The 21430-nt window shown below is 40.8% G+C and overlaps 1 protein-coding gene across 3 annotated transcripts in view; it reads left to right on the plus strand.

The window, feature by feature from the left end:
• Positions 1-8100: 8100 nt before the first annotated feature.
• The window catches only part of LOC121953414 (formin-like), a 52056-nt gene continuing 38726 nt past the window's right edge, over positions 8101-21430 (plus strand). Inside the window, exons 1-5 of one of the 3 annotated variants that reach the window (XM_088087871.1) lie at positions 8101-10538; positions 10669-10789; positions 13257-13318; positions 15454-16187; positions 20419-20560. In XM_088087871.1, the coding sequence (XP_087943997.1) occupies positions 8745-10538; positions 10669-10789; positions 13257-13318; positions 15454-16187; positions 20419-20560 (2853 nt within the window). In that variant the 5' untranslated portion in view covers positions 8101-8744. The remainder of the gene's footprint in view (positions 10539-10668; positions 10790-13256; positions 13319-15453; positions 16188-20418; positions 20561-21430) is intronic. The other 2 variants (XM_042500490.2, XM_042500491.2) reach the window with 2 other exon arrangements.

Below are 21430 nucleotides of genomic sequence, written 5' to 3' on the forward strand. Positions count from 1 at the left end.
GTGACAAATCCGATGTGTCAGTGCTCATGTAAATACCATATCCCAAATATGATCATAACCAGGATAAGCCTCATAAATGGGTTATTCATGTCCATGTAATTATACTCACTGGCACACTGCCCGTGGAAATGTGAGACTTGTAAGCAAACATTTGCATATTTTCACATCTAGAAGATAAATTGCAACAGCTGTATTCATTTTAGCCACCTGGCAAATTTAACCCTTATATTAAGCTCTGTTTTTGGTCCTCAACAGCTCCTGATACAAATATCTGGCTCAGGTAGCCAGTAACTTTTTCTGTGAGCTGTTTTGTGCTGATCAGGTAGTGCGTGGTGGGTTTTAAGAGCTTTTACATTACCCTGCGGCTGAAAATAATGATGTCAGCGGTGGGACTGAACCAAAACAGTAAATCTATGGGCCAGAATACCAAAACTATGAGCTAGAACATGCTATAAAGCTCTGTACAGGGTATCTGTGGGTTCTTCACTGAAAGAAACCCTTAGCCACATAAAAATATTGATTATATCTGCTTCAAAACATTACTATTTAGTCCAATCAGCCATAAGTGTCCCTCTCTTTTTATCCCCTCTCCCTCTTTCCATCCCCTACTTATTTTTTTGTCTGACATATGGCAGGCAACACCATAATCAGATTACCAGATACGTTCCTGCAAGGTCATATGAAACTGATCAGTGCAGAGCAAGAGTGTATCACCCCACTCTCTCTGCAAGCTGTCATTCAACACAAAGTGCACTGCCTTGCGACATTGTTCCACCAAGTAAAGACAAGGGCCAGCTCTATTAGATAATGAAGTGGATTCTGCCAAAACAGGCTAAGAGAGCTCCTCTCTCAGTCTGTCTCGCACTGTTGCTCCAAGCTGCGTGCATGCAGAGAAACAGGGCACAAAGGTCCTTCTCATATAACTTGTAACTTGTTTTTTTTAATAAATGACTGCCACCAACTCGGCAAATGTTAGCTATGCTCTGTGTCATGCTTTTCAGTATGAGCAGCTAAAAGAGGCTTCTCCACAATGCCCCACTATTTTAGACATGCGCTCACCAGTGGACTGAAGCGAGCTTAACCAAATTTTCTGTCTCCCAGTCAATGCGCTGCCAGGCCCAATAAAAGCACCCTTCCTTCTTCTGCAGATCTGTGTATCCCATCAGCCTCCAGAACTGCATTTCAAATGAGTAATGATGACTCCGTGAGCATTGTGTCATGCTACATCGCTGCTCTGGCCCTCAGAGCACCACAGCAGCACTCATCCCCGAGTTTCTACTTGTAGCTCCCCCTGACACGGACTTAAGCACCAGCAGCCTAACCAGTCAGTCAATCAGCCAGCCTGACAGCCATGCACGGCCAACACGAAAAACAGCTGTGACGGGTGCAAAAGAAACGGGGTGATTTATAAAACCTACATTTTTCATCATTTATATTAAAGTCTATTATCCGTCTCCTTTGCTAAAAGTGATGGAGGAGGGGGTGGAGACTGCCAGATGCACTCAGCATGCCACATGGCCCAGTTCTTTTACTTTGAATGATGAGGTTATAGATTTTTAGTGGATAAAATAGGGCAGACTGGGCAAAGCTGTTTCTGTAATAAGACTGAGAAACTGTAGCACGAGAGGATGCATAGTGTTAATTTGCAAAAGCTGTGTATTTATAGATATGCACACAGATATTTCTGCTTTGTCGGCCTGCAGTATTTATTGATCTGAAAGGAATCACATTTGAAGAATAGATTTTTCTTGTAGTGATTTCACATCTGCTTTCTCGTGTTCAGTTCAGCCTCCACTGAGCTTCTTCTGACCACTGGATGAGTGATGACTGGCCGACAGAGTGAAAGGTGCATTCATCACCACTGACAACACCCACCTGTCAGGGTCAGGCATTAAACAGCTTCTGAGCCGTGCCAAACACAGATACTTTATTGTTAATATCACAATGCGTACAGTAGCACAGAAACGCCCATGCTGTCTGACAGCTGCTCACTCACAACCTGTGATTTTCTGTCAAGTTACTGCTCTGTCAGTCAGCACCTGCAGCTGTGCTATAAGAAAACACCTGTATGTACTATAGAGGTTTCTATTAAAGTCCCCTGACTCTGCTAAAGAGCAGTGTATTTGATGGACTGTGGCTGTCTGTATGACAAACACAATCCCATCTGCACCCTGTGTCCCCTCAGATATGGACACTGCGATTTGGTTGCTGCTTTTAGAGCAGCGGGGGGGAGATTAAATGGGAATAAGCACACAGTTTTCCTCAGGGACACTGAACTTAAGCTCTCTGTGTGTGTGTGCACAAGAGTGCACTGCATTCACTACCTAATGCATCAAAGTGTTTTTTCTCCACATCTGTTGACAGTCACCACATTAAAGTGTTGCATGTTACTTCACTATGTCTTATTTCTAGCATGCAGCAGTGACTTCAGAGCTTCACTGCAGTGTGTTTAACTACAGGGAGTGATGGATGCTTTTTTTCCCTCCCTGTCCAGATGGTGGCAGTGTGGGCCATCTCACTCTTAATTAAGTGTAACAAAGGCACATGTGCACAAGATTAAGAATGTTTATCTGTAAATAGTAATTCTTCAAAGTCACGAAGAAACATAGCAAACATATATCAGCAGGTGTTCATTGTTTGCCGATTGAATATAATCAGTAGTTTTGTTAGAGTTGTTGGGAGAGCTGTTTCTGATCACTAGCTTCTTTCCTTGGCCCTGTCCGGGCTTAACTCTGCATTTGGAAGTGTCCCAACCTACAGTCAGCAGTTCCCACTGCAGGGCCGTACAGTGCAGCATTATCATAATGAAAAGTTATTAATCTAATCCCTTTTTTCCCCTGCTGTCCAAGTCCGAGATAACTGGAGGGACTGCAGGCATTGCTGCTGTCTCATAATGACTGATTGTGGCACTGAAGCTGAATTTCAATGCTTCCATTTTTTAATGAAGGCCCCCCCAGTTAGTTGTGTGTGTGTGTGTGGGCTCATAACTGAATTTAAAGCATTTGGCTGAGAGTCAGATTCTGGGGGAGCGATACAAGTGGACTTCCAAGGCTTTAGAAGTGGCTGCTGTGCAGAAAGACAGTAATACTGTACGTCCTCTTCAAGGATACTCATTACAGAGGGAAGTTATTGGATATGTTAGCAGCATATTGCACAGGAAATGATGTGATTTTTATTTTTTTTTTTAGTATGCAGCTTATAATATTGCCCATACACGTCAAGGTGTTGTCTTACAGCCAGAGGAAATTGAGGTCAACAAGCTTCAAGTTCTTGTACCCTCCCCCCTCTTATTCCCTCTAGGCTCTCTTTGCTGTTATTCTTTCACATCACAGTCTGTGCCCCATACTTCCTAACTTTCACTTTTCCTCCCTTTTTCTTGCCTGGCTGACTCTTTTGAGACAGTGAACGCATGCATTAGGGCAAGATAAATCACGTTTTTCTGCATGTGAGAAGAATTTAAAATTGCATTTCTGCTTAGTGTCTCCTGTGTGAAGCAGTGGCCTGGTTCCTGAAGTTAATACCATGTGACTTGTTCGGGGCATAGCGCATAAGGTTGTGCAGGTTGAGGCTGTGTCTTCAGTGTGTCTCTGAGCAGTAAATATTAAAGGCCAGGTGCTCTTGAATGCACAGAATAAATTTAACCTCCTCAGCCTACTGCAGCAAAAAAGGACACAGGGAAGGTTTTTATTTAAATTTTAAAGTGTGTCTAAGCAGTTTTCATCATTACAGTTCACTCAGTACCCTCTGTGTGATAGCCTGGTCAGGAGAGGGCAGTCTTTCCCAATCTAAATTAAAATTAAGTACCATAGTTTCACTCTTTTGGGGCATTAGGATGGCAATTGCTAACACAAATTTCACACACGGATCTGCAGCTGACCTTACTGTAGCACAGTGGGAATGCTGAGCAAAACCATGGCTCTGTTACAGTAAACGTGTCTTGAATGCAAATCAATGGTTGTATCCGTTTTTGAGGCCAGCACTCTGCAGCCATTTTTCCTTATTGGATCAGTGGGGCTTTCTGCTGGTGGCAACGGTGGGAACAGGGCCGGCTAAGTGCTGATAAAAATAGCCAGGTGCCCTCAAGCCTGCAGCAAAACAGTGGTCTCTCTTGCTTGATGCTAAAAGATTCTGATGCCTGCTTTCTGACTGCTTCCATTGTCATTATCCGTGCAGGTTACACAGCCTCAGTCAGCACCGCTTATTTAGCCCCGTCACACACGATCACACCTGTTATGCTGTTGTGTCATTCCATGCTATGCTTTCTTGCACAACATAGAGTCCTAATTACCCTGTGGCGATGTGTTTGTTTGTGTTGGTGTAGACGATTCCCTCTTGCGTCAGGATGACATTTGGATGCTGGATGGTGATGACCCTCGGGAGCCTCTTTCCCGCGTTCCACGCCCCGATCACCTGGACTTCTTACGCATCACACCACCTGAAGATGACATCATGGGGGACACACCCTACTGTCCCAAGCTGGAGTGCACGGTGAGGGCGCTCAAGCAGTACAAACACTAATCACTGTAAGCAGATATCTGCATATGTAGGGAGGCAACAGGAGAAAAATTTGGATTTATTTGAAGTGGTCTGTTTTTTGTTTGTAGCCCAAGTGGTATTGACCAATCATGTCTAAGCAGACTTTGGTTTTAGGCAGGTAAACAGTCTGAATGGAGAGCAAAAGAGGAAAAACACATTAGCCGAAATGCAGTCATGGAACACATGAACTATGGCCTGATGACGATAAAGCTTTTTATTAGCTTTACTTAAGTGGCTACTTGTAAAACAATCTGGCCTTCCCTTAACTCCAACTCCGTGCTTGTGTCTGAAATTGTTAAATGGATTGTTAAGAATGACTGGTGCACTGAGGAGGAAGTCTTAGCCTGGATACACATCATCTGGATATCCTCTAGCTGCACCAGAACCCCCAAAATACAGGTTATTGCTGGACCGATAGCCAATGGGTTCCAAAATTAAACATGATTACAGGTCAAAATTAGCTGATGTGAGCCATTAGTCGACAAGTTCATTAAACGTTGCTACCCTTGATCGTCTGTACTAGTCAGTTAAACTTATTATTAAGATTATTAGTGTTATATGTGATTGCATTAAAGGAAATGCTGATGTAATATTCAGGCACATTTCCTGAAGATTTATTTTCCTGAAGGATGATGTTTTCAATAAGTAGGAAGTTGTCATATTTTGTAGAAAGACATGCAATGTTCATAATGCAAAGTGCGAAAGTGGTAACTGAAAAATTGTGATGAATGATTTTAATTGGCCGTTATAATATATTTTTCGGACAATGTTTATGCTTTAAGTCTAAATTTTGCCAAATTTTGACTGTTGCTTCGGTGGTTTTTTTGGGGGGGGTTTTTTAACCTTTTACACTAGCTGACTAGTGTAAGTTTAAACCTCCAGCAGGGACATTTGTCATTGGGAACATCCCTAGTAATGTGTATTTTCACACCCAGATCAGTGTACCATACCCCCCCTCCCCTCCCCTCCCCTCGTGGGATTCATAGGTATTTCTCTCCACTGGGCCGTTTAACCACCTGATGATGAATTCTTAGAAATGGATTAACAGGTCATGGATTCTAATCTGTTCACTGGGGACCCGAGCCAAAACTCACTGAGATCACTCCACTCAAACCTATTTCGTTCCGAGCAAAGACAGGAAAATCTCTTAGTCTCTTGAAGCAGTTTCAAAACAATTTTTAACTAAATGCTATAGGCTTTTTAATTGTGATTTCTAATTGTTATTGAGGAGAAGTTGCATCAGGGTATATTGCTTGCCGCACAGCATGTGCCTGATGTAGTACATTTAAAGAACAATTAAACTATGCTTCTAAATCTTTCAGCGATAGAATAATGTGAAAAACTATTTCAGTCTAAGTCTTTCCAGATTCCAACATGTCTGGCAGAGGCGTTCATTACTGTGGCAGATGAGGCAGATTACCTGGGTGTGGTTTTAGGCGGGTAGTGTATCAACGCAAGCCACGCATTGTTTTCCCCAAGACACAGTAGCTGCCGTGACTGTGAGCATAATGACTTAACAAACCAGTACAAAGGCCGTGCATTACAGATTTAGACACATGGTATTGTTGTGAAAGTACATACTCCATACTTCATTGTCACCATCATCCATTTTCATGTCATTTAAAAGACACACTTCTCTATAGTACATGCTGTATTTTGTGTGTTGTAACAGCAAATAGAGGGTTGTGACGATGACACAGTCTAATTATGTGACCTATGTGAGAGTTTTTTGTAGTTTTTTTTTTTTTTTAGATCTGTTCACATGGTCTGAAACTTGTAAATGGGAGATTTCACTTCTATTTTGAGCCCATGTGTGTCAGATTTGTATTCACGTCAGTAGTGACTCTTTCTAGTACTACCTCTGGGGGGGATTTACTGTACATGCTCTTACGTAACCTAATTCCTCAGCCACAAAAGGCCCCTTTCTATATGTGGCTTTCTTCAGATGAGGGGAAAAATTAAACACCTATCTTAGTAAATTGTTATTACTTTTTTTTGTTTGTGGTTTTTATTGGGAACACATTTCTAAATTATAACAGATAGATAGGATAGATATTTTATTAATCCTTCACAGGACATTACATTTGTTACAGCAGTTCATTCACAGCTAACCGCACATGGCCACACATAACATAAAAGCACAATGTAATTATCCACAGGAAAAAAATCTTAAATAAATACTAAATTATAAATACTAAAAAATACTCACTTCTAAAAGAAAATATCCATTAATATTAAATACTATGTAGTGTATAAAATATCAGTGTGCAAAAGTGCAGTAGTTAAAAACAATGGTTATATGTGGTTATATGGGAAATGCTTTCACAATAGTATTCCTATCATTTATGCAATAATTTAGCTGGGTTTATTACTTTCATTAACTATTGTGATTTTTGAAAAATGTCTGTTTTTCCTATTTTTACTCCAGTTGTGTTTCTTTTAGCATCATAACTAACTAGAAAATACATTTCTGGCAGAAAATGCATGCGGATTCTGAGACCCGAAATGCATTGCTCAAAATGCACAGATATGTAACAATTTGCCTAAAAGATATTAAAGCTCAAATGCTCTGACTACACTGCTGAAAAAAATGAAAACTACTATATAAAACTGGTAGAATTGGTAGAACACATTGCTTGAAAAGGTGGAGGCAGTATTAAAATTAATTTAATACTATCAAATGTGCCTAATTATTGGTTATAAGTCTTATGTCAGCGAGGGCAGAAAACTGTTTTTGAAAATGTTTAATTTAGGGCAGTCATGAAACTGGATTCAGTACATTTGCAAAGCAGCCTGTAGAAATGTGCCCTTTGGTCCAGCTTAGATCGTGCTCAATCAGGCAGACTGAAGGAATGCATTCATGGACGCTGACCTTTGGTTTCTAAGGGCAACCAGTCTGAAGAATGTGGTGTTTTACTAACAACTTTGTTGACATTTATTAAAAAAGTACCAAAGGTTAGAGCAAGTTAAATGAAGGATAAGCTAAAACAGCAAGAAAGAAGGAAGAAGCCTTTTTCTGCTGTTTTGTTTTCTCTTAAAAACAAAACAAAATTTGTTTTTTGACACAGGTTGAATTCCCTGTTGTTAGCTTAAAAACTTTAGCAAATGTTAGCATAAACTTTTAGAAAACTAAATTGTCTAAAAAAAAATTGTCAAAAAATCCAGTTTGACTGCCAGCACTCACAACAAGTAACTTAAGGTAAGTGATACAAAATGTCTTTTTTTTTAACCCTAACTGTTCTGCTTAGGTTTCCATGAGCTGCTAATCACACATGTTAGCCTCTTAGCATGTTAGCTAGAGCTGGCTAAGTCCATGCTCACTAATTGCCAAGTCTTAAGCCCTGTATTTCAGTAGCTCACCACTTAATGATGCAATGCTGGGCTAATGGACCAGTGCAGCTCTCCACCTGACCACAGACTGACGCGGTCTCTGTGTTTACTCTCTGTTACCTTGGAAGCCATTTTACGGAAGTGAGCAGAGGTAATCAGACACCTGCGGTGCCGGGTTTTGCAGGTCCCCTCCCAGGAAGGGAGGAACCTGAATGGAGGCGTCACCAGACTGGGTCGACCAGTGAGACACAGTTTTTTCAACCTGAGGGTTTTTTCTCACACAGCAGCACACAGGGCTTTCATGTAAACTGGGAGACAAGTTACAGAAAACAAACTAGAAGTAGCTTAGTCTTGGATACCGGCACATAAAAAAGGATAAGCAGCAACTTTTTGGATTGTACCACGCAACTTGTCGGAACAGTTGGGAATGCTTTTGTGAAAGGCAGGTGAACTCTGCTCTCCCAGGGAGATTACAGCAGGACATGCTTCCAGCCACTGAACAGCTTCACTCCATTTACAGCCTCATGGGAATCTTGCTCGCACAGAGGAGTCTGAACTGGACAACACACAGTCAGCAGTAGATTTTATGTGATGTTATGAAAGTCTACCATACAGAACCAGTTCTGCGTGTCACTAAACAGGACTACAGGGTAGTGTTGTTATAATTGGCGCCCTCCCGGAGAAGGTAAGAGGAGCCTGGGAGATTTGTCCATACAAAGGCCTTTTGTTTCCCAGCCAGCAGCAGAGGTGGAATAGGAGCAGCTTGGATAACTGGAGGTGGGGACATTTGTGACATTTTCAATGGACACTTTGGCAAAGCTGTTACCTGTTTCGCTTTGGCTCTTTGCTCTTAGTTGAAGTGACACTTTGAGCAAAAAATGGACAGTGCGAGCAGTAACTCAGATGGAGCAGATAAGCAGCCTGCTAACTCCCTGCTGAATGTGTTCAGCAGTTTCTTCGGCCGTGATAAATCTGGATCTGTAGATATGGAGTCAGCCGTGCTGATGTCTTACAAGGAGCTGTCAGATGAGACGAATCCTCTTCCTGACAGTGGTCAAAATAGTGAGAACAAGCAAGGGAGTGAAGACATGCATCAGGATAATGTGACAGCTTCCTGTGATACAGCGCAGACGGCTGAATCACTGGAAACCTGCACAGAGTCTGAAGTTAAAACAGCAGCTACAGCCTCGCTTGACCATGAGCTGGTCCAGGTCACAAGGGTGGAAACTTATAGTGACAATGAAGAAAATGAGGAGGAGGAGGCGACCCAAAGCAGCACTAGTGGGTCCGAGAAGCTTGCCAAAACCGAGGAGTCTACCTTACCTGGGGAGGACAAAAATTCAGTGCAGCATGGTGATGAAGATGCGCAAAAAGATGCTAGTGAGTCAGAAGTAGAGTACCAAGTGCCTGTGTTTAGGACACACAAACGTAAGGAAAGATCACGTATAGAAGCTATGTTATATCCAGAAAGGTTTGTCAACAGAAGTGATTATAAGTCAGTCCTGATCTCTTCAGTTTTGAAAAGGGGAGTTGCTGGCAGCCCTAAAGAGGACACCACCATCGTGTCTTTGGATGTAGACACATCTGCTGCTGTAGAGAAGATTAAAGACAATGTGCGAACAGATGAGGACGAAGAGTTTACTGGCATAGATTGCTCCCAGCCTGTTGCTTCAGTCATATCTGGAGATCTTGCCTTGGAAGCCTCAAATCATAATGCTGCCTCACCTTTAAAGGAGGACTTAGATAATGCACAGAAGAACGAGACACATGAGCAAAGGGCTGAGAAGGGGACTGAGGAGTCTCACTCTAGCCAGGTGTCCTCTGTTCCCTCCAGCCCTAAAAATCCTGAAGTTTCAGTCCAATCATCCTCCAGTCCGGAGGAGCAGTCAGACTTTGTCAGTAAAACAACTCCTAAAACGTTGCTGTCGTCTACACCCGAAGAGTCCCCAGGTGACATGCAGCCAAGTTCCAGTCCTCCTTCACAAAGCACAACTGCTCCAAAGACACTAGATACAAAAACACCACCTCCAGCTTTATCTGTTTCCCCATCCAAGGGCACTGCGCTCTCCTCGTCCCCTTCCTTCCAAATGCCGGCGCTCTTCAGTGGGTTGCGTGTGCTGAAGAAAGGAGCAGTGGGGGAAGACAGGGAGACGGTGTCAGAGATTAAGCAGAGTGAGAAGGATGCTGACCTGGCCCTGCTCAGCCTGAAGAAGACGGTCAACAAAGCCAAGCTCTTCCCTGATCAGAAGACATCAACGCCAGTCAAAAAACACGCAGAGCCTAAGCCAGTTGCAGAATCTAAAAGCAATGCAATGGGACAACTCAGTCAGCTGCACAACCTAGGCAACCAGGATGAGAAAAAACAGTCAGACGATGCTGATCCTGAACACGGCAAAAAACAGTCTCAGAATGGAGAAAAGGTTGTGGGAGAGAATGTTTCAAGCCCAGAAACCCCCACAACCTCACCAGACAAGAAGAAAACCTCAGATCTCGCCTATGAAACCTTCAGGAGCATCTTTGGCCCGAAAACTGTCAAAAAGGAAAAAACTGAAGATGTGGATCTGGAGGCGGTGAAGAAGAAAATCAAGAATGACAAAGAAAATCTGAGGTCTATTTTTGAGAGAGCCTCCAAATCCCCCAGCAAGGAACTCATCAGTCCCTTAGAGGCTTATGTATGAATCATTTTCATCTTTCCTTAATGGAAATTTAAGTTTCACATGTGGTTTGTGCAAATATAGGGTCAAATTGATGCTGTATCACTGCATTGCCAGACTGACATTTTTGCATGTTTCCTCCCCACAGACAGAGGTCACGTCTCCTACAGACAGCGAGGACCGGACCCCGGGGCGTCTTCAGGCTGTGTGGCCCCCACCTAAACCTAAAGATGAGGAAGAGAAGGTGGGGCTCAAATACACAGAGGCAGGTAAGAACCGCAAACTTGTTGCTTTAGACACTGTTATCTTTTTTTACATCTAAGACCTGGAGGATCGCTGGCCACTGACACACCTCACACTGATTGGCTTTGTGGATTTAGTATTTAAAAGGCAGTATTTATGAATGGATCTCTTTAAAGAAAAGCAGAGTCACCACTATCACACCTTTAAGCACTCACACTTAAAATCTCTAAGACAAGTCATGCAGAGCTAGCTAAGCATCATTAGCAGGCTGTAATACATCCTTTAAATCCATTTAAGAGCACAGTGAGGCTGTGTCTGCATCCTAATGCCGCTGTTTGTGTGGCTGCCGTTTCGTGGCACCACAGGATCGCATGTGTGGGTGTCAGAGGTAAGAAACATTTAATGGAATCGAGTAGACTCTGGGCAGCACGCCATGTTTGGCCCACCTTGTACTCTAAAGGTGTAATGACACACAGATAGGTTAGAAGCGCACACACTGTGGATAGGCTGATTCAATTACAAAGTAAAAAAGCTTTCCTTTCATGTTCTGGGTACAGTGAAATTGTGTTTAGCTAAAAGCGTACAGTGCAAAGCAGCAGCAGCGTGACAGCTGTTGGGTGTTCTGTGTAGTGCAGCATCATTCCTGGGAATAGATTAAACCGAGTGAGTGTGGATTATTTTGGTGATTGTGCTCCAGGGTCGGGCTGTGCTCGTGTGAGAGAAAAGTGTGTGGAACTTCAGAAGCAGAGCAAAAGTCCAGACTGCAAGCCATATAGATAAACCAACATGTGTGCGTTAACAGCACATGCATTCCTTTAAACAATGGCCCTTGATTAGAGTGCTACTTGATTGGTGTAAATAATTTACTATTAAGTGGAGCTGCAGTATCTTAAATTGATTTTTAGAGTAGCTGCCCTCAGATTAATCATTGTTACAGCACAATGTTACTCATTACAACAAATGGCAAAAATGTTGGTCGATAAATAGACCATGTTAATGCATCATCACAAACAGAAGCATCTACTCCATGTTATCTTGATTTTAGTCTTAAAAGAATACTTAACCCACAAAATGATCATTTGTATATCAATAACTTATCCTAAGAAGAAACTAAGAATGAAGAAAACGTTTCTTAAATGCTTCCATGGCGAGCAAAGAATCCAAACACGGCGAAAAATTTTGATAAATTAAATTCGTAGGGGTCTTTTGATATAATCTCACACAGCTCATGCAGTATAATCCCAAAGAAATGCAGTTTTACTGTATGCAGTCTCACACATGGATGGATGTTGTGCCTGATTACGCCTGTGCATTTGAACTCTGCTCAGTGTAATGCATGAGCAGAGTTAAAACGCATGCGCTTGCCCAGGTGCACTGCTTCCATGCAGAAGTATTTTAAATAGTAAGGTTTTAGCCAAAATGCATGTGTTTGTTAAGTACTTAGCATATGACTAGATAAATGAGATTTTGATTCCACAAGTAGACGAGTTGTGTGAGAGTTTGTTAACAATTTTTTTCATATAGTTTTGTTGTTGTTCAACATGCCACCCTTTGCTAGAATTCAATTTTTTAAAAGAAATCTCAGTTTTTGGATTCTTCATCCATCTTGGAGGCATGTCAAGTCAATTCAATTTTATTTTATTTATTACGCCCATTATCACAAAACAAAGTTTGTCTCAGAGGGTTTTAAAGCATACATCACTCTGCCCTTAGACCCTCACATCGTCTAAGGAAAAACTCCCCAAAAAACCCTGTAAAGGGGGAAAAAAAATGGTAGAAACCTCAGGAAGAGATCCCTCTTCCAGGACAGACAGACGTGCAATAGATGTTGTAAATAACAATTGAATTACAATAATGACAAAATGTGAGGAAAAAAAGATTTTAAAAAAAGGAACATTGGGCTAGTAATTGATATACAAATGGTCATTTTGCAGGGGAAGTATTCCTTTAATTGTGAATAGGTATAAACACTTTTAATTGTAAAAATGAGATTGACATTGAGATGTAGACTTTTAAACTTGGTATTGTAAGATACAAACATTATACACAGGGTAGGGAAGGGTAGACATGTTTAGACAGTTTTCAAATACAACTGCAACATCATGTTGTGTGATGATCTTTTCAAATGAAGTCATCTCATTAGAACCAACAGATCTGCATTTTTGTGTGTGTTTTGAAATGACAAAATGTTTTGTTTTGGCTTCCATTCGAGCTAACAGTGTATTTCAAAACTGGTTGGTTTAGTTTTAAATGTGACCTATTTAAAGTAAAAGTGACCCACCCTTTCTCTAGAATCTTACCACTAAACAGAAGCGCATCCTGTTGGTATGCCTCTTGTCTTGCAGATTAGCTTGATAATGATTTACCATACCAACCTATTAGCCAGCAGCAAAAAGAACAACAACATCTGTGATTATTGCATTGAATGGACACATTCCAATGTGTATTTAATAAATCAAAGCGAGTGTATGTTCTTGTTCTGCCTCCTTTCAGAGCACCAGGCTGCCCTCTTGCAGCTGAAGAGAGAGTGCAAGGAAGAGCTGGAGAGGATGCATGTAAGTTATCATATGACATAAGCAGACATGTTCAAACACTGACTGAAAATAGTTTACACATGAGAGAAACCTAGCCCAGGCACCTCTGTGAGTGATGACTAGTAAAAGGAAGTTAAGTGTGGAGGTTCTGACAAACACTAATAAATATGCACAAACAGACATTTGGGATTTGTGAAAATAAGTTTTGCAGTATGTTTTTGGCAGTAATTCCAATGTGTGAGATGTACATGTACAGAACATTAAGGCCCCTAATATTTTTGAATATCCAAAGTGACAGCGCAGTTGGCTCGCTTGAACACAAGATGGCACTAAGTAAGCATTAAATGTTCAAGTCCAGCAGCTAGGCTGCTGTTCAGCCTGCTGCAGTAGAAGCTTTAAGATGTCAAAGGTTTTGATGTTGCCCAATGCTGCACAAAAAAATGTCTTTTAAAAGGAAAATTAGCATTAAGTAGTTCAGTAAGCAAGTTTTTTAAGTTTTAAAGTTAATTTTATACATTTACATGTTCTGAAAAATCATATATATAGGCTGAAATGAAAAGCAATTCTTAAATGGGATTCAAATTTCTCTTAGATGTGCAACCTGTCTTCATGATAAAGAGATATTGTATGAGGAAATTTGTTGCAAGCTATATTCTTTAAAAAACCCAATAGATTTAGAGTAAGTGCATTTAGTGAGTAAACCAAAAAAACAAACATAAAACCTTTGACAGACTTTAACAAATAGCATCATCAAACAATTTTTAATGATAGTTTAATAAGAATATAATAATAATGTTCTGATCTGTGACTTTGAAATTACCTTTAGCACTTAATTACAAAAAGTGAAACTAAAGTTAATTAATTCAGTGACATAAAATATATATATTAAATATTGTATCATGTAAAAACTGCAGTGTGTCAATTAAAATGTTTCTAAAAAAGACATTTCATTATCATTCATTATTACATAATAAGAATGTGGGCTTCTGTGATGTTCTGTATTGGACATCCCCGTTGTTTTTAATGTGATCGCTAACTCCAAATCAGTTTATAGGGGAAATTTACCCATTTTCAATTCCATATATTTTATACCTATGGTCTAAAACAGTCCATAAATATTAGTCAAAAGTAACCGCTCTCTCCCAAATCCAAAATGCAGAGTGCTAAAACACAAACTTGTGATTAAACATTCCCAGACTGTGGCAATAACATATTGGAATTTTTAATTTAGTTACTGTTCCTCTTGAGATGACAGTTAATTCATCAAAAGCATTGGTTAGGAACAGTGTTTCACAGGTGTTTTTCGTCTGTCTAGAGTAATCGAAACTTAAACGTATTATACACCCTTGGAAAACTGAAAAAAAAAAACATATTTGTGGCCATGTTACACAATTTGTACCACTGATAAATTGCTTTATGGACTGTTTCCTTGAAGAGTCTGACCTCAGAATTGGTTTCTCAGCCTGTCTGCGTAAAGCCTTTAATTTGACGTCGACCTTTTAGAGGGCCGATGCTGACACTGAGAAACATGTACCACAGTCAGCCCACAAGAAAGGGTGGGAACGTGCCTAATGCGCTTTCTAAACTGACATAAGTTAATAAGGAACATGTGTAGGATTTATGGCAAAACAATTTCCTTTCTGTATCAAATCAATACTTCGCTTTGGTGGGATTGTTTTTCATTGTTCGAAATGTCAAATGAAAACTGGACCAGATTGTTGCTGTAAGAGTCGAATATTGATCTCTGATTGAGGAGATATATGAGGTGGAAAAAAATGATGTTGTTTTTTAACCAAGAATCACTGTCGTGTAGACCCATCGGATGAATAGATAAACATTTATACCCAAGTTTATTTGAGGAAATATATCCTCAGTTACCTAATATGGTCTGATTTATTCTTAATTTTTTTTTACCGCAGTTTATGTTACAGAACATACATCAATACGAAAACAGTTTCATTTCCCCTGCTATTCAGATTTTCCAAAATTAAATAACTTTATACAATTTGGGAGAGATAAAGTCTAGACATAAAAGCTCTGTAGTATGTCAGGAGGAGGCATGAGGAAAAATAAATTAACACAAGACAACATTATAGGGTTGACAGAAGTTTCTGATACTCTGCAATTGTTTTTTCTCTGACTGTATGTCCTCACAGTCCGACTTTGAGCTTCAGATCTTCCAGCTACGAGGTGAGCATGCTGACTCAGTATCATACCTGGAAGGAGTCATTGCCAAAATGCAAAGAGACAAGGGGTATACTACAGGTCAGGAGCGGGGCGAGGTCCGCGATGTTGCAGTGTCCACCGCAGATGACCTGACACCTAAGACCTTTCGCACTGTTAGTATCCAGACAGACAGAGAGTACTTCATCAAGAGCCCTGAGGGTGACGGTAGCGCTCAAAGCCCCAACCAAAATGTGCCGAAAAAACTCAACTTGGACTCTATCGGACTAAATCTAAAAGCTTCAAAGGCCCCAGGGCCTCCTGGACCACCGCCGCCACCACCACCTCCTCCCCCTCCGCCTCCCCCTCCCCCTCTCCCACCAGGCCTCTCAGGACCACCACCACCTCCCCCACCACCTCCTCCTCCTCCTCCTCCTCTTCCCCCTTTGCCAGGCAACACTGGAGTGCCACCAGCACCCCCTCCGCCACCCCCGCTCCCTGGAGGTGGTCCACCACCCCCGCCACCTCCCCCTCCCCCTCCTGGCCTACCTGGAGCTAGTCCACCGCCTCCTCCCCCTCCTCCAGGCGGTGGCCCGCCACCTCCTCCCCCTATGGGGGGCTTCAGTTTGGGCCCAAAGGTGGAGAAGGCCCCACGGAAACATGCCATTGAGCCAGCCTGTCCAATGAAGCCTCTTTACTGGACCAGGATACAGATTCAGGACAATAAGTACGTATAACATTGCTTATATCACTCATATTGCTCTTAAAGGAGAATTGTGATTGTTTGCAACTTGGGTCTTATTTTCAGTCTTTTGGCCGTCATTTCAGTTTGAAATAATAACATTGCACTCAAAGTTATTTATAGAGATCAGGGAAAGTGGCAGAAAGTCCCACCAGGCAAGAAAAACAAGCAGTCAGATGAATAAACTGTTTAAAACAACACTCCAGATTTATTTCAAAACTAAATCAAAGGCTAAGTTTGGAATCATTGCCCAATCTGTCTGTTGTAAACATCCAGGTCAGTTTACAGACTGACTTCATGGTTCAGCTTTGACCTACCATACTAACCATAGTTGTGTACATATTATTTTTGTGTGCAATTAGGGATTATTGCCAACATTTCAGCAGTGCTCACTTTATTTTTTACCAACAAATAAAGTGGTTAAGACAATCTGGTGTAAATATTGTATGTTTACAACCTCTCCAAATGTGTGGACACAGATTTCAAGCCCCACAGGACGTTAATGTTGCAATGTTGCTAAGTTCCCAAATACAAAAATGTTTCACTGAACTTATAAAAATGATGTCCAAGCCATAAAAATAAGACCCAAATTCTAATAAACTGGAATAATACTTTAAAGGGACAATTCATTCCAAATCAGACATTTTTTCCCTCTTGCCTGTAGGGCTGTTTATAAATCTAGATTGTTTTGGTGTGAGTTGCTGAGTGTTGAGGATATCAGCTGTAGAGATGTCTGCCTTCTCTTGAATAAAATAGACTTAGATGGCACTCGGCCTGTGGTGCTCAAAGCGGCAAATAAATACATTTGAACAAATCAACAGCAATGTCTTTTTCCAGAAATCATGACTTGGTTACTCAAGAAAATCCACAGACCTTGTGAGCAGTTTCATGTAGAAATAATTTTTTTGCGTCTACTAATTAACAAGAGGCTTGTGGCACTTGAGATGTAAACATAAATGGCATCTTCCTCGGTTGAGCCGTAACATTAACTTGCTCAGTGATGCTCAGTTAGCATAAGATGCACAATTGCACAATCCCTTCTTGGCAGAAAATTGGTTGGTGGATGTAGTTCAGTAGAAAGAAAATAGTTCCTACATGAAACTGCTCACAACAAGGTATTTGGATTATCTTGAATAATGGGGTTATGATTTCTGGAAAGAGATCTTGCTGCTGTGTTTTTAAGTTGTTATTTATTATTATTAGCGTTATTTTCCCTTTAAGTACAACAAACCTAGTCCAATGTAGTTCTATTATATTGGAGAGAAGACAGACATCTCCACGGCCAATATCTCCAAAACCTGCACTAAAACAATCTAGATTGAAAAACAGCACTACAGGTAAGATGAAAAATATGTAATTTTGATTTTGATATGAATTGTCCCTTTGAGTGGGAGTGAGCTTGCAAAATCACTAATACACACAAACCATATAATAACTTCTTACACTTTTATTTCTTTTCCCTGAACTAAAATGTATATCCAAGACTACAGAAAGCTGAAGACGAGCATAACTTCAGTTCATAATTGTATTTATTATTTTTTACTGTAGTAATTGAGTGAACAACTTGATTTTCATCAGCAAACTTTTTGGTGGATTACTGCAGATTGTCATCAGAGTTTGGTTTAGAAATTCCAGAGAGACGGCAAAGGGAAGTTACAAGAGTGAAATTTTTATCCCAGGCTAATGCAGTTCTAGGCCTCATTGACCCTACTCTAATGTGGTCTTAGTTTGGCCCTGAACACTCGTGTTGAGAGAGATACCAAAGATATGGTTGGTGCACCACGCTGCCTCGTCTACTGGCCCTTTTCAGATACTCTGTAATTGTAAGTGGATTATCCAGCCCATTTACAGTGGCTGTGGTTGCTGCCTCTTAGTGCTAGGCTTCCAGCTTTATAGCCTTGTATTTCCATGGCTGGATTAGTGGGGGAAACTGAGTTGCGGTTTGCACTCCCTCTCTCTCTCTGGTCCCGGCCCAGCACTGGAGGACTGACTGACTACACTACAGCAGTTTCATGTCAGCTATAAATTTAACTGTAAAGGGCCAAGTTAAGGGGCATTAAATGGGTCAGATGTTTAACTATAGCTGGATCAGCTGTGTGATCTCTGTTAATGGTGTGAGGTTTCTGAGTTATGAGGGGGAACAGTGTAAGGTTTGAAATGGCGCCAGGTGTTAAAATGTAAGCCGAAACACAAAGTGCGGTTGGCAGCACACTGGACAGACTTTCTTGGGAAGCTGCGTAAAGAAAAAGGAACAGAACTCAATTACAGTCATAATCCAGTCAATTAGAAAGTTGTCTTGCATGGAAATATTTCTAGGGGTTTGGATGTAATTTTCTTTTCCATGCTAGTTTCCTGCACAGTTGGGTTCAGCTTTTGAGGCTGTTTGTTGGACTTATTTTCCTCAGTGTCTCAGGAAGGAGTGCAAAAATCAAAGGCGGATTTTGGGACAGTATCATTATGTCTTCAACAGAAAACCTCTTGGCTGCCCTAGATAATACTCTTACCACTGCAATAGGAGGCCAACTGCATGCAGAAACAATTGGACTTACTCAACTTACTCTGAGTCACTGGCAATGCAGCTGATTGTTCTGGTATTAAAGCCATGATAATCCTGCCAGCAGTTAGTGTGCTGAGTCCAGGTTCTCCTTTTTTCACTGCAAATTGGCCTCAGTTTAGAGAGATTGACCCAACGTTCTCATGAGCTCATGGATGAGCTGTAATAAAATGATGACCATGGATGGATTACTGAACGGGCTTACCAGGCACAGGCCTTGGGGTCCAAAGTGTAAGGGAACCTCCCTGGTCTTAATGTGCAAAATGTAACTATGTAAGAGAGGTTCTTGTACGGTTCTGTTTAAGATTCTTGGTCCTGTCTAGTGAACCTGACTGCCCTTCCCCCTGTTTCTGAGTGGACCCATTGCAATCAAGGATGCATCATCAATGGAAGTCATTACACAATGGCAGTAAACAATTGTGACCAAATTTCAAATTGCATTGTTTATCTCTGAAGTTTTGCTCCATTATTACAGGTACTTGTTTTTACCCAAAAAACAAGCATGGACCAATCAATAATGAGACCTCAGCATGCTCTTGTTTTCCTGACGATTTCTCTCTTGACTTGCAGGAACCAGTACATAACCTGTTCTATATTGATGGAAAAGAGGTTAAGAAAAATTCATAGAAACTGCATAAACATAAAATAACTACAAACAGGGGCTAATCAGCCACAAAGAAACACAAAATGACCAAAGAAAAATTTCTTCAGAAACAAAACAACTACAAAGTGATGCAAAACTACCACACACAAAATTACCAGAGACATAAAACAAATACATTTAGACACAAAACAACCTAAAAAGGTATAAAATTACCTCAGAGACGGAACATTTCCACACACCAAATTACAACAAATACACAACCACAAAAAGATGCATAACAACTACAAAGACACACAAAACAACAAAAAATAGTGGCATAACCACCACAATGTCTGTGTTTCTTGCTTTTGTGAAGGAGAGATGGTGGGACCCTCAGCATGTCTGTGCCCAGGGGCCCATGCTTTCATAATCTGCCCACGGCTGTGGTGTGTGAAAAGACGACTGGAAACCGGGAGTTAGGCAGCGTATTATAGAAGTTGTCATTCCAAAATATTTATCAGGATTAAGTTTATTTGTTAGCAAGCCATTTGATGTCTGTTTTATTAACAGACTGAGAGAGGAAAAACAGAGACAGATGTGATGGTAACAGCAACAGCGTGCTTGACTCCTGAACATCCTTTTGACTTTAGACACCTCTTGTTCTTATTTTTGCCTCTGTTTGTTTTTTCCTCGTTACTCGGCAACTTCTGAAACAAAACATCGCCTCCCCTATTCTCGTTCCATTTGCTGGAAATGATTCTATATTACAGAAACGAGCTTGTCTTAAACTTTTTGCTATTTTTATCACCTAGCTCATAAACAGAGCTTTTTAAAGTTAAGATCGCAGTCACTCCTGCCAAGTTTTTGTGGGACAGCAAAATGGAAAAAGCAGTGGGCAGGTTGAATAAACATCAAATATGCTTCCACAAATAGAGCACACAATTTGTTTAGCTCAAGGAAAGTAACCTCGACATTTCTAGCCTGCCGCTGTGAGCCATTGTCATTTTAAGTCTCAGTTTTGATGCTTACATTTAAAGTTAAAACAGCATAATTTAAAATATAATCGCTTTGTTTTCCAGTAACAACACACTCTGGGGTTCTCTGGAGGAACCAAACATCGTCAACGCCAACGAGTTTGAGGATCTTTTCTCCAAGGCCACACCACAGCCAAAGAAGAAACCCCTGTCAGACACCTACGAGAAGAAAGCCAAAACTAAGAAGGTAGGTTATGTTGCTCAACTCAATCTTAAGTTTGGGTTATATCCTCTCATTGTCTCATTTTTATGCCTCCTCGCCAATAGCAATGGCCAGAGCATTATGTTTTTTGGTTGTCTGTCTGTCCATCCCATATCTTTATGAGATAATTTCTTCAAATTTGGCACAAACATCCACTTGAACTCAACAATTAACTAATTACATTTTGATGGTCAAAGGTTCAAGGTGATCTTGCATCTGTCTCATTCTCTTGAATGGAATATTTCAAGAAGACCTTGAAGGAATTTCTCTAAATGTGGCACAGACAGCCACTTGGACTTTCAGACTTAAAAACTTTGTATGAAAAACAAAACAAATGGTCAATTTTTCATACTGAACTGCCATTCGATTGGCATATTTCTGGGTCGGATACAGCCCTACTAATTATAACAAAATTGAAGACAAATGTCTAATAGAATATAATAACAAAGTGATGGCATTTTATGTCCAAAAGGTCAAGATTTGCTTCACTGTGATATAATAATGTTCTGCAAAAACGCTTTTCTGGCCATTATTCAATGTCATATCTCAGGCACAGAGGGGGAGACATTTGGTCAGATTCTAAATTGATGTGTGTGAGGCCTCCATGTTTTCAGAGATATGGATCTAAGTTAAACATGACTGGTTCACGGAAGCATACAACCACAAGGTGGTAATTCTAGTTTCCTCAATGCTGATTGTGTGAAAAGCACAATTAAGGTTTTTTTTTTTTTTTATTTGATGGTTATTTTGGTACTTTCTCTCCCCGCAGCCACCTGAGGGCGTTGTTAGCATGCTTTCTTATCAAGCTTTGTTTAAAAAAGGGCTTTTTCATGCTGTCATGTTCAATCATAAATC

This window comes from Plectropomus leopardus, chromosome 14, assembly GCF_026936395.1.
Source record: "Plectropomus leopardus strain MGB_pleo_1.0 chromosome 14, ASM2693639v1, whole genome shotgun sequence".
NCBI lineage: Eukaryota > Metazoa > Chordata > Actinopteri > Perciformes > Serranidae > Plectropomus > Plectropomus leopardus.